This window comes from Bombus vosnesenskii, unplaced genomic scaffold, assembly GCF_011952255.1.
Source record: "Bombus vosnesenskii isolate JDL3184/JDL3185 unplaced genomic scaffold, Bvos_JDL3184-5_v1.1 scf7180000013607, whole genome shotgun sequence".
Taxonomy (NCBI): Eukaryota; Metazoa; Arthropoda; class Insecta; order Hymenoptera; family Apidae; genus Bombus; species Bombus vosnesenskii.
Genome location: NW_022883146.1, coordinates 69,075 through 83,617, shown reverse-complemented (window position 1 = coordinate 83,617; position 14,543 = coordinate 69,075). Strand labels below are relative to the sequence as shown.

Genomic DNA, 14,543 nt, shown 5'->3' with positions numbered 1-14,543 from the left:
TATTAATAATCACGTTGCACATTATGACGTTTAAGATGTAAAATTTGTAGCTATTTCCAACTCGGAATCACAACTTCGTAAACCTTCCATCGCGTGAACGTCGTTGATAAATCGTGTCTCTTGACTCGACGAAACTTTCGATACGAATATTCTCCATGGATCGCGATGAAATTAGACAGCAAAACCAGACTACCGCTAATTTCCTTCCATTCGCCAATTACTCATTCGTTACATTTTCACTCTAAATCGAGATTTCTCGTTTCTGGCAGAGAATTTACGCTAATACGATGGAAAAAGGGTGGTTGAGCCAGCAGCACGAGTTGCAATGTACTTAGGGTAGATTGGAGAGTGCGATAGTCGGGATCGAAGCAATAGACGAGAAAAGGGTGAAAGAAAGAGTGAAAGGATGGATGCGAGGTGGGAATAGAATAAAGGAGAAGATAGTCGATTCTCTGGAGCCCGGTTGTCCGATGTTTCTCTTGCGGGTTATCTTAGCGACGATTCCAAGACGCCTCTTCGCTTTCCTGCCTTTAAGCGCACTCCTCTTCGACCTCCTGACGGAACAGAAAAAAGAAGAATATCAAGAACGGTGACAAAAGATAGTGGTCTTTCGTCGTGTGCAAGTCACCCTCTCTTTTCATCTCCTTTCCACCCTCTTTCCGTCCTCTTTCCATTCTTTCGTCGCGTGCCTGCTTTGAATTTGGGTTATCGAAGGAACGGCTATCTCTGAAAAAAAGCATTACTTATACAGCGTGGTCTTAAATTCATGGTACAAGTAAAATCAGAGAGAGATTGCACAAACTGAGAGGAAAATAAAATATGAGAAAATTCCATCGCAATCGATGGAGATCTGGCGTAGGAGATTGAAAAATTTAAGTTGCGAGACTCGTTGATTTTACGTGAATTTGTATAATTTTCAGCTGGACAATAAACGATCGACAGCGAGCTGTCCTATATACGAAAATAAGAGAAGAGAATGTAGGATACAATCTGGAGAAAACAGAGTTTGAATGTAATTAAGAGCGAGACCAGTACACGTATACTTGACACACGTCCTCAAATTCGATTTTCTTGGAAACACAGCCTCCATCGAAATTTTATTATTTTCGATTTTCATCCTTATTTTCAGCCGCAAAGCGCCCTCGCTTCTTTGTTCATGCCACGAATTTAGGTTCACGATATATGTATATTGGTCAAAGTATGCGAAACAAAGAAATTATATCTCAGTGTTACGTATTTAACCTTTCTGGAAAAATTACGAACGGGCTTCTTTTAATGAAAACCGCGAGTTGTTAGTTTAGATGGAGTTGAGTACACACGATTAATTTGCCTGTTTGAAAGTTTCCATCGCTGTATTTATTTTATGAGTTCATCTGGACAAGATACTGGTCCTTCGCGTAATAATTAACGGTTAAAGTTTTTCACGAGACGAGCGGATAAAAACTCCCCACGCGGTTTATTTTAAAAGCACTTTTATTCGTACCGTAATTAACCAACACTGATTCTACCGGATTCCTATCTTTTCAACCACACGGAGATTAATGGACTTCCCACGCAGTCTATTTCCTTTTCTTCCAACGAACCTCCATCTAAGAGATAATCGATCGCTCTGTATTATAATAATTCCATAAGAATAAACTATAGAAGACCAGCTTGAGCGCATATCAATGTTTCAAAGGCGTATCGATCGTTAGTCGCAAAACCTGAAAACATATGTACGTCACAGGTGTTAGCGTACTTATGTAAAGTTAACCATGGAAATGATTACTAGCAACTTACTCCACGTCTTGAACAATACTTATTTGGATCGAAACTTGAACAAAGATAGATAGAATCGTAAGATAAATAAAGAATTCGACTACTCAAGATTAAAAAGAAAATGTTAGCTTCGTATACAATAATCTTAAGATCCTCCTCGTTCGAAATATCTAACCACGTACTAAAAATTCAAACAGGTTTCACGACGCGTCAAACGATTCATCGCAAATAAACAAGGGATTTTTGAGCGATGCAAGTGCGTTCCTTGTTTCAATTTAAATTTAGAAGAACATTTGATCCCACAGTTTTCATAAGAGATAAAAAATCAACAACAGCGAAATGTTCTTGAATTCTAACTTTCAAAATATAACAACTGTATAAATCGTTTTCTGCAATTGCGCCCTACTTGTCGACGATAGTGCGCGAACGTGTTTCGCACGAAACCGTATCGATCGCAATGAAAATCGCGGCTCGTCCGGCGTAAAGCCGGTGCGATTGGTCGCGAGGCAATCAGAGCGCTCGTAAGAAACGTCCAAATCATTCTCCCGTGGAAACATGGGCCGGAACAATCATACACTTATAGGAGATGTATTGCGCCGGACAAGCACTATAGCTCAAAGCATCAGGCATAATTGCATATCAACGCTGCGATGCTGCTGACCGGTCGCAACACGGACAAAGCGGTGTAATTTGTGGAATCGCGGTAATCGGCTTTATGGCTTTTGCCGCTCCTGGTATTTGGGTATCGTTGTTTCGCCAACTGCCGACAACGTAATCGGCGTTGCACGCTTACCCAAGAATTTGGAAAATTGTCGGCTGATGGCCGGCGTGTTAAGGGAATTGAGGAAATTGAGGAAATTGAGGGAATTAAGGAAAACTGCCAAGGGGTTGATTCGCACGAGTATAGCGAGCGTGCTCTTTCAAGAATTTCGTTATTGTCTTTAGGTATTCGAGATGTGCCTCTTCGGAAACGGTCGACAGCGTAATCAACATCGTTGCGGCTTCGCCAATGGGAGGAGCTCGTTGTTTGTTATGCGATAAATTCGCCGTATAGTTGCACCGACATCGCCAGCCTGGTAATTGCAGGGGGTGTAATATCGCGAAAAGTTTGCACTAACCAGCGAATTCCTTGGTTATAGAGTGGCTCGTGGAAATATTCCAACATTTACTGCATTATATGAACAGTTTTCAAATTTCATTAGCATTACAGCAAGCCTGGACTATCATGGTTATATCTATTGGTAAAGTTTGAAGCAAATCTGAAAACATATACTCCTGTTCGTAAGTATTAGGATATCTGCTGATCTTGCATGAAGGTGGAAATTTATCCAGGTTGCGAACGAGGCAATTAATCGGTTCGAATTTTGAGATTAAACATAAAATCACGATCTCGAATACGCGATAAAAATTATGGATACTATATGGAAAACAATATATTATGGAAAATAATGGATTAACGATCATAATTGACTCATATGCGTATAATTTTATAAACCATAATACGTTAATTCGTTTTTACTTGTAATTTGTTTCTAATTATATCGATAAAATTATGACAGTCGTATCTCGTTACAGTGTTAATGTTTCTCAAAATGTTTTCTACATAGTACGTACAATATGTACATAGAAGAACACGTTCTAGCTGCCATTGTAAGTACTGAAATACTTTCGCGAGCCACGGTATAGAAGGAAAGAAACCGCGCGGATAGTGCTCTCACGTGACAATAAGCCATGATTTTTATGGCCATGATACTAAATGTCGTGACTCTTGTCCTGGTACAAACTGAGTGTTCCGTTGTTACGATATTGAAATTGATGTCGCGACATTAACGCCACGAAATCAAAGCAGGTGCGCGATTTTATCGTAGCATTCGCTAGTGACTATCATTTGTTATTCAGTCAGAGGTGTAGTTAAAACCTGGAAACTCACTCTCCGACGTTAGCAATTTTTTACGTGATTAAAACTTACAATTTAGAAGTACATCGATCGACTGTTCAACAGTAACTAGACATCATGATACTAAGTTGCGTGGAAATAACCATAAAATAAACTGCCACGCAGTATCATAATAGCAAAGGCCGTAACTTTTAATGTCGCGCGAAAACGTGTCCTAAATTCATTGAAAAGACGCATAGGGTGTCTAGTTTCTAGCTATGTGACTCGAATTTCAGTTTCATCTAACCTACAAACCATTTTCTTATTTCTTCCTCGGAATTCTAAGTTACTATTCGCGTTATCCCGTGAAATTTATATGGTGTGATACTTGTTCCATATCACTACGCATGAAAAATTGGAAAATGAAATTTCACGATAACTTTTAAATTTTCTGGCACGTGAATGCAGATAGGAAGATCTGATAATAGAGATGATGCGATTCATCCTCATATGTAGGAAGTAATATTCGAGGGAGATGTAATAAAGCGGATTATGTTGAGAAAATGCGGGGAAGGTAAATTGGGAAATTTTGGCAGATGCAAGGAAAAATCGTGCGAGGTGCGCCACTGGAGAGAGAACAAAATTTCGAGCGAATTTCCTTCAATTATTTACGCTCGGAAATGCAGGAAAAATTTAATTGCACGCGACACGAGGCGGTTGTCGAGGGGAAAAAATTTCGGAATAAACTGAAGCGGCTGTAATTGTACGCTTTAGTGGCGGCCGTAGACTCCATTTTTGTTTCATTACGGTAAAATATAGCCATGCATTATGAGTCTCGTACATGCAAGCTTTAGAATAATAAATGTAAAGGTTTCCGCTAACAATGTCGAAAATAACGAATCGGCCTTTCATTAAAATTAACGTTGCCGATCAACAACGATCATTTAATTACATTTAACTGTTCCAATTTGATCAGATCGTTCATCAATAAGCATTAAATAAGGATAATATGATCGAAAGCAGTTGATTCACAAAATCACAGTCTGAGATAGCCTAACAGTTGATTGACAAAAACAACCATCGTCCAGCGAGAAGTGCAATGCTCTGACGAGGAAAATGAAAAATGCAAGAAAATCTGAATATCGTAACACGAGTTCACGAGAATTAATAGATATAATAATTCGATTATATTTTGCAAATATAACGATAAATTCGTTGTCATGTAATTTAAACTTAGTTTCGACGCATCTCTCTTCCTTTGGAACGAAACTTTCGCAAGATAATGCACCGATAAAAACGATACAATGTTCATTTCTGCGAACGAAACTCGATCGCAGATCGCCAGATCGTTTAATAAATCCCCTTTCTGTTTTGCCGTGCTTGTTTCGTTAATTATCGAGAGAATCCTTTTTATAAGTTCCTTTCGCTTTGACACGGTGATCCACGCGCGATACACGAGCTCGCCTCTCGGTGTCCGCCCGACGAACGAGAACAAAAGCAAACCAGGACACGGGAGTGCACCGAGTCGAGGAAAAAATTGCGATCGTCCGATACGGTTTGCATCCGTGTTGACGTTTCAGCTTTATTAAACGTCGAATTTTCCCTCGCCTCTCTTTCTCTGTGCGTTCTTCCACGAAAATTTCTTCGCTTTCGATTACTGTTTTCGCCAGCCCATATTTGCTCTCCATAATTGGCAGCAATTTGGCGTCTTGTTATTAAAAAAATGGAAGAAGCAAAAATAAGAACGACGATAAAAAGAGAAAGAGCAAGGCCGAAAAGGAACAAGTTTCCGGCGGAACGACTTTACCAATTAGCGAACAATCGCAAAGAGAGAGAGAGAGAAAGAGAGAGAGAGAGAGGGGAGAAGGGGAATTTCGAGCGGCGTCGTTATAGGTCTTTAAAAGTTGCACGCTCTTTTTCCTCATCGTTTGAATGCGGTGCCTTTATTAAAACTTTTGACTGTTCGCCATCGAGAATATTTCCGCCGTATTCTGTCCCTTCTTATTGAATCAACGGCAACGGAAATATCACGACTACTTTTAATTTCCATCTCCGAAGATATCTTTCGAGATTACCTCTCAGAACATTTCTAGATTCGCGAGTGCCTGGCAAAAGTGAACAAACGTCTTATAACCGATTGCGAATCAACTTTGTGCGATATTCAAACTTTTCCATCTTTGTTCTGGAAACTATAACGCTTGAAACATTTGTCATATCCCCAAAAGACGAGTCCAGAAAATTCATAAACCGCAGCATTCCATCGAGGTTCTGTAAAATTACAAAAAAGGATTTGTAAATCCACTCACACTCCTAATAACTATAAATTATTATGCAACAGAGCGCAGGTCAACTTTATACCATTTTATTAATCACTGCTACTGCTAGATCGCATCTTTTAATTGCTCGTTTTCTTTTCGTAAATTTTCTACAGGCCAAATCACAGAACAGGAAATGCAACACTCGCGCACACTTCCTCCCCTTTTATCGAACCGAGCCAAAGCTTCAGGAAAAGAATTTAATTGACTTAATCGATCGGTGAACCGTCCGACGACTAACGCGATTAACCGGCTGAATTCTTTCTGTCCTGTTGTTATCGATACCGATGATCGCGTTTCCGTTATTACTCGAATGGAGGATCGATTGGCACGATCGTTTAATTAAATCTCGCGTTCGCTGTGAATCCCTTTCCGCGCGGCACACGCTTAACCCTCTTAATTGATGAACCTGACCGGAATAATTCCGGAACCGGGGAATGATTAATTAATGGCCGCGTTTTGATGATGCATCGCGACGTTTCGAAACCAGTCCGCGGCCCCAACGTATCTCATTGAGCTCGGCCTCGTCTCTTTATATCCGTGTGTAACCTATAACCTGATATACGTTAATTAATCGAATGTTAGCTGATAAAACGTTCGGCCTAAAATTGGAAGTTCGATAATGCGGCAATTAAGCGTATCGAAGGGTTAATTGCGTATTAATCTAGTGGTCGTTCCCACGAATGCACTCGACCGCGGCAGCTGCAATTATTTTAATGCTGGATATTGAAATCGAACGATCGGATCGGTTCGTTTATCCGATTCCTTAGTTCGTTAATTTCCCCGTAGATTAGAACTCCGTTTAACCTAATTTCGTTTATACGAACAAGTTAATCCTTAGCTTCAAATATATAAACTCGTATCCGAGCCTCTATCATATCGGGTACCTAGGCAATCATAGTACAATCGGCAAAACTAAGGTAATTATTTAGAGTGGAGTATAATTCATTAATTTCGATTAGCTTTAAATATATGTTGTCGAGGTTTCGATTCCAAGTAACTTTTTTCTACCCGTCTTTGAAACATCTCAATTAAGATTTAGTGTTACATTAAATGAAATTAATTAAATTTTAATTAAAAGTAAATAAATTAGTTGAATTAGTATTTAACGACGATAGGTATATGTTTCAACTGAATATCAGAATAAAGTTTGTCAGTTCATTAATATTATTTCCTGGCTGGTAAATTATTGTGTAGGAGGGTCCCACGTTCTATTGTACGAACTAATAAAAAGTGCTAGAGAGGATAGCTATCGAACTACTATTATTGGAACTACTCGATTATCCCAACTGTTTTACCCCACGACTGGTTTCGATAAATGAGATTTTATTGTATCTCGCCGTTCCGTAAGTTACGTAGAAAAAGATCTCTCGATCGCCACTGTTCGAGGCTTTTTAGCTAATTGCTCGTCGTTTAAACGATAAGCGAAGAGAAAGTGTAGGGATAAAAGAGCGAGGTGCATATTAATCACAGTAAGTGAAACAGGCGGCACAAGCGTGTTCTAACGTCGAGTGTTGTTCTTTGTTTCAGAGTCGGGGACCAAGCAGAGCAGAGGTAAGAGAAAGCCTGCTGAAAGACAGGCCCGCCTAAGTATCTTGCTTTTTTTGTCGTGGAACACATTTTAGGTTCACTCGCGCGTAAGTAACTTTGATCAAAGTTGAGAAAAGTACATTTTTCCCGTCCTGGTTCTCTTTTCGTTCCCTTCTCTTTATTTCGTATAATCGTCATACGTGAATGCTCGTGCTCTATTGTGCGTTCGACTACTTATTTTCCTGGTTCTTGCAATAACGAGCAGGAAAGGGTTAATAACGTTGACGGAGGACCACGAGAACGCCGAAAACGAGGATCATTCTTTCGGCCGGAGTCGTGAAACTGTCGCGGCGGGTTTAATCTCTGGAGGTTGATGTTATTTCCGGACGGCCGGGAAATAATAGTTCCAGCGTCGTTGTCGAGTAGCGGGAACAGCAATTAAACGCGAAGAACACGAAAGAACGCGGACATACCGTAAGTCGTAGACCAACGACGCTACTCGAAACGCTCCTTAAAACGTTTTATCGGGTTCCACGTGCTCGAGATCGCTCGATTTCCCTGATCTTTCGATGGTGAAGTAACTCGATGGAATTCGTGGAACGCCACCACACGAAATCTCGAGTCAGCCTCGGCTGATTTTCGCGGGTATACCAACGCCGAAACGGGATTCTATCGGCGTGTCTTTCGTCCTTTACACGCTCTGTTGGCGAAGGAGCGACTGGAATTCCATTACAGGATTCTTGCAACGACGAACCAACGTAATCGTCCCGTAAACCGCGAATCACGCGTCGGAACGATCATCCAGCAATTTGTCACGGTCGATATCGAGATCCATAAGTTTCACATCGCTGGGAAAAATATGGACGCGTTTTCTCTATGGTACTTCGCTTAATGGAGGATCGATTGATAGAACGTTATCGCCGTTATCACCGTTATCGTTCGTTTGGTCCTTTCCTACACTTTTACCCACCGAGCAATATTTCTAGTCGAAGAGTGCTTTTGGCACAAGTCGGGCTATAGAATAGTCTGTAAGCGAATTTTAATCGTTGATTGGTGGCTTCACACGTTCTTTACGAATCCAATGGCACGGATCCCGCTGACACCCATTTCATATCTTTGCCTTCGTGAAGGCGATAAATTAAGAAGAAGGCCGCCTTTTGGTGGTCAGACAATTTTTAGGTGCGTGTCATGTCGAATAAAGAATCACCGAACTTTCCAAATTCTTTTCCTCTCCGCTTACTGGACTCTCTGCTTAGCTGGTACGTGTAACGTGAAACAAACTCACGCTCCTCGTCGTTGTTAATCCAATTTGTCGTTAAGTAGGTTCCAACGAAACAGGAAGGAAATTCATAGGAACAAATGGTGGGTAATTAAACGCGTACCTTGTCGAGCCCGAAACCGCACGAACTCCAAGGTTATGTCGTTTCGGTTATTACCAGCAAATTTAGGAGAACTGGAAGGCCGTTAGTTCCGGTTACGAGGTGGTCGCGAGTCTAAGTCGCCTGGAGAGGAAGAGGCGATGAGTGCTCGTTAAATATTCCGATGTACACCGTGCAACTCACCTCCTTCTCTGTTTATTTTCTAAACAGCAACCGAACGACGACCAACTATTTCCGTTAATTGTTAATCTGTATGGCAAACAGAACCGACAAATACGCGACGGATGCAGCGTTAATTCTGTAAGGCGCGACGGCAAACAACACAGTCACGCTGTACACCTTCCGTATACCTTCCGTCCACTTCTCTACAGTTTTTGCACGAATTGTGCTCTTCGACGACTACTTTCGCAGACACAAAGGACATCGAGAAGACCGTCTTCCGCAACAACCGCAATGCGACGTACCAAACGCTGCTTGGCAAAAAGACGGCTGTCTTCCATGACGCGACATAGTTTCGTTCAACTGGAGCTTCGACTTCTCAACTTTCGAATCTCTTCGAATTTCACTTTTGAATTTTTCGGAATTCTGACAATCATTTCTTTCTGTGTATAATAAATTGATAACATCTCTTTTAATGTAGTAGCATTGTTAATTTCACACTGACGTTATGTCGTAAATGGAGGAATCACTTCAGAATATTGGCGAAACTCGTCAGTAGTTTGTCTTCTTATTTTGTTAGTACTATGAATGAAGAAATAGTGGGATTTGTCAGGAGAGAATCCTAATTCATACCGAAGCGTACACGTGACGCTGCACGCGGTGTATAACGTGCAGCACGATGAGGTGGCTGGTGTCTGACTATTGATCGACCTGTTCTACTGCCGGACACCTCCATTAAAGGTTCACGTCAAGTCGGATTTTTTCGCAGTTTGCCATTACACCGATCATGCAAGCTGGTTTCGTCAAACCAGCTTCATGTCGCTTTCACCACCAATTCGCGTGAAATTCACCTGCGGATCGAAACGGATCGAATCATTGGCGAACGTCACTCTTTGCTCATCAATACGTTTTATCCGAGACATTTCGAAACTTTTTTCTTATTAAGCTTGTCAGCTTATTGAAACTTCAAAGGTATCATGCATACAAATATTTGTTAAAAACCAAACACTTTCTCTAACTTCTGAGATACAGCTTTTATAGGGGGGAAAAAAAGGAAAAGACAGGAGAACACGCGGTAATGCTTGGCTTTGCAATTATGGTTTCTTTGCTAAAAAGTAACTACAACTTTTTCTTTTTACAAGTTACGAGCAAAAAGATATTCAGTCGATGAATAATCAAGGGTAAATGCAAAGTTTCAAAGTTTCATCATCATCAACGTCAACATTAAACATCCAAGTTCTTCGACGTGAATTCAAACGAGATCCTTTGCCGGAGAGCAACTCCAGTCTAACGTTCCTCGTTTCGTGTCTCTGTCGTTTCAAATACACAAGCTTCTGTCCCAACTTCTTTTTAAGCGAAAAACATTCTCAACGAGTTTTCTCAAAGAACACCGCCGCTCTTTTGTATAATTTGAAAGAGAACGAAGAGTCTTTCCAGAAATTCGATCTAAGAACAAGAATACCACAAACGTAGTACGTATCAGTGGATAAATGAATTATACAAGTGAACTTTTTGCTCCGTATCGATGAGTCCTTCACAGAGCAGAATGTCCGATTAAATTCACAGTACCTACTCCGTTCCGGACCTGCTCGACAGTTACTTAATCCAATCCACTATCCCATTTAGTTTCGTTTAATCCGATTTGGACATCCAACTAACATTGTCGGACCCTCCTCTTCGTCCATCCTTGCTTCATCCTCCGTCCCAACTGTCTAGCTGTCGCGATTAGATATGCGCGTCTTGCCCTTGTCGCACTAGTTAAACCTTTCCAAATGGACGATTTGTCTTTCCTCTTTGTAATCTCGTGACGATTCGTCTTCGGTTCTCCAGTTAGAGAGCTACTACTCGATCGATTTCTTCTCTAGCGCGCTTAGGATGAATAAAACACGACTCTTGCGATGCTAAACCCCGGAAACTAAAGATACTTAGAGCTTCCTCCTGAGGGTCTTACTGATCTCATAATTACATATTAAAACGGGATTATTTACACGTCATGGATATATTCTGTAAACTTCCGGCAAAGAAAATGCGTTACTGGAAATGTAACATGTCCAATACAGCATATCCAATATTTAACAAAGAGTTACACGTCATGGCTGACGATAAATCCTTGTACAAAAGACTCGTTGCGTTAGACAGCAGCAGGGTTAGATCGCGATAGATCTCTGGCGAGCTAGGGGGAACTAATGACTGCTCACTCCCCTTACGACTTGCCTGTCCATCATCCCTTATAGCTGATTATTCCGCCGATACTCTTGGGAGCCTTTCTGCGCGACGACCTCGCATTCTTTCATTTATATCAGATATAGCGTCGTTAATATACATTTAACACGGTGGCAAAGATCGAAAGAGGTTCCTGGCACCGGAAAGAAGTAGCTCGGTAATCGAATTTTCTCTCGCTCAAAATTACGATATCGTATAAACTGTGTTAAAAATACATTAAAACTGTCCAAAGTTCGCTTCAAGAGGAAAAGATGAAAAATTACGAGAATAAGTTATTCTTCTTGCTAACATTATGTGTTCGGCAAGTAATATTTTCGTAAACTTCCAAATGGTTCTTTTCTCAGAAAAAACTTGAGTTGCATTACTTTTAAAATACATGAATGCATAATGTAAGCATCAACTTGACGAGCAGAACGAAACATCACTGAGGAGAACTGAGTAGAGATTCCACAGGCGTACGTCCGCAGGATCAATATTTCTGGAATACAATCTGATCGAACAATCAGCCCGGATGAGCAAGAAGTTGCAGCGTAATTGGCGTTGCACAGGCAACTCGTCGTTGCCGTGTGCGAGCGTAGCGGTTAAACGAGTCCGTTGAACGTTGAACGCGTTCATGGCAACCCAGTTCCCAAGAAATCCGGTAAGTCGCGAAAAGTTTGGGGCCTTGGAAACTAACCCGGCAGCGTGACGCGACCCTACGCCCCCTTTCAATCCACCGAATTCCGAGCAAATCGCTTCCTGTTGCAAACTCGTTCTCGAGTTACAAGCCCTGCTTCGATTCTCGGCCAAGTTTCCCACTTTTGTCGCCTCCTGTCCCTTCCCGCTCCCGAATTCTCGGCCGATGTCCTCGCTGACCGCGAATCCTGGGTTTGCTGCGAGCGTGAAAACTCGGACGAGGGTTTTCGAAACTCCAGACGCGTCCCTAACACACCTTTCTAGGACACATCGAATGTGATTAACGAAGTGGAAAGTAGTCCTGACACTCGATGGAAGCTACCCGCAGAATCCAAGTGGATTAACCAGAGCAGGAAACGAGGAACGCGGCATCAAATAGTTGACGAAACAGTTGTGGTCGACTATAGATCACAATTTCATGGGAAACTTAATTTGCTAACGCGTTCGATGCGGGGAACCTGAATATGACGGAAACGAGTATTATCTCACACATACTCTTCACATTTGCAAAGGTATTTTTACATTGCACACACGGTCAGTATAACAGCTACTTTTAGAAAAGGGATGCGGGAAATTTAAAAGTGTAAAAATGCACAGAATACGCGTAATATGCATAAGAATATGAAATATATAAAATTTAGCACCTATTGTAATATTTAGTAAGTAAAACAAATTTCTGCTTTTCCCTTGCTTTTGTACCCTTATTTCTTTTTATAAAAATATAAATTTCCTTATAAAAATATAAAATTCCTTTGCATTAGTAAAATTTATTTATTATTAAATATTTGTAAAATGTACCCATACTTAAAAAGTATCGTCGTTTCTTCATATATATTCGAAAACTCCGATAAAGATTTATTGATCCACAAAGCTCTTGAAATGACTTCTTTTTTAAGCAAACTTTCATCCAGACCAGATCACGACAGGTCGTCCGCGGTATTGTTCGCGAGATGTTTATCATTCAGCGTGTTTCTTGTCACTGAAACCAACCCTTGGCGGGTTCTTCATCGAAGCGCCCAATCGTCGTCTTGGCGGTGCCGTTCGTTCTCGAAATTCCTCGACGTGTTGCGTGGGGGAATTCTCTTGTTTCCGGTTGGCAGTGGTGTCAGGAAATTCAGAGAAAGTGGAACAACGTCACCGGAGAATTCAATAACGGCAATATCGAGAGACCGATCATTTCTGCGCGTACTCGTCGAACAGCGTGTCGCCTTCGTTTTCGACGTCGAGGATGATAGGTGTTGTCTCGGCCGATTTTCTGACGCAACGCTAGACTTTTATTTCGTGCGAAACACGATGTCCTATCACGCGATACGATCACGTAACACTTCTAGCGACACAAAATTGGTGATATTGCCTCGCTGCAATCGAGACGCCTGTCACTTTCGCCAAATATTTGTCTTCTCTTGATAGTTTTCTTTCTCCGTTGGTCCGCTCATGTCTTCGTTCACTGGTTCCTTTTCTCGAATTAAAGGAACTAACCGAACTCGACCAACCGCTCCTTTTCTCTTTTTCTCTTTCCCTTTACCTTTTTTTTTTTTTTATTTTTTTGCAGTTGCGGCTGAACGAACACTCGTCGAATAGATCAATCGACCACACCAGTTTCGTTACGACGGCGATTTCGTAAAAACCCGATATCGGGATGTATTTTGCAAGAGAATATTTATATCTCCAAGTGACAAATTTTATCGTGAAACCGTAGTAGCTGTCATTCGTCAAAATAATCGATCGCTGCTTTCAGTTTGCCGCTGCCATCCATGCTAATACGATGTAATATCGTACAATGCCACTCGTACCTTAAAATAATACCTCGTTGATCCCGCGACACAACTCAGTTGCATGAGGAAAGCCTCATCATATATGATCGGCTTATGACTTGGTTGCCTGGAAACTCTAATGACATTCTCCAACCGCTACGAAGACTGCTTAATTATTTCGAAAGAACGGATTATTTCCAAGAATGTCTGGAGTCGGAAGAAACGCTCGTTTTTCTCGTAACTCGCCTCGTACACATCCAGGACGTATAGTCTCATCTGCCATCTGATTTTAGTTGATGTTAATATTCTTATCGTGCCGGTCTCTCCTACTCTCGTAGTTATCCGAGGCGCGCGAGGCAATTTAAAAAGTCGCTGGTGAATCGCGACGCGCGTTTCTTTAATACCGCTTAAATTGCACGTTCCACTCGACAGCCACTCGGAGCTTCGCGACGACGCACTACTATTTTATGCATGTTCTCCTGGTCGCGTTAGTGGCTTTCCTGGTTTTTCATTTACCCCGGGAAAATTCGTCTCGGAATTCAGCCGTTCCGTGGTATTTCTTGGACGACGATGAGTCGAGCAGCCTTGTGGAACGGTCGCAGACCAAGCGAAATTACTTTAGCAAACTAACTCGCTGTTTTATCAGGGGCAAATATGACCTGGTCTCCGAGAAAATGTGGAATTGAAAGTGGCTGCTTAACGAGGATTTAAAAGAGACGTTATATTCGCTTCAATTTCCAAAGTTTCTGGCTGTTTCGCTCTTTCGTAGCTTACGCTATCGCTCGTAAGTAGACTGCTCATGTTTGCGTAGATTTTAATATTTCTAATGAGAAAGACGAAAATACCATCTATAAATAGAAATTTGTTACGGAAT

The 14,543-nt window shown here is 41.4% G+C and overlaps 1 protein-coding gene across 3 annotated transcripts in view; it reads left to right on the top strand.

The window, feature by feature from the left end:
* The window catches only part of LOC117238804, a 164,883-nt gene that overhangs the window by 107,545 nt on the left and 42,795 nt on the right, over positions 1-14,543 (top strand). For 2 of the 3 annotated variants that reach the window (XM_033504016.1, XM_033504015.1), the window contains exon 2: positions 7,480-7,503. The exons of the other annotated variant lie outside the window; for it this stretch is intronic. In XM_033504016.1, coding sequence (XP_033359907.1) covers positions 7,480-7,503 — 24 coding nt within the window. The remainder of the gene's footprint in view (positions 1-7,479; positions 7,504-14,543) is intronic. 3 annotated transcript variants of the gene reach the window in all.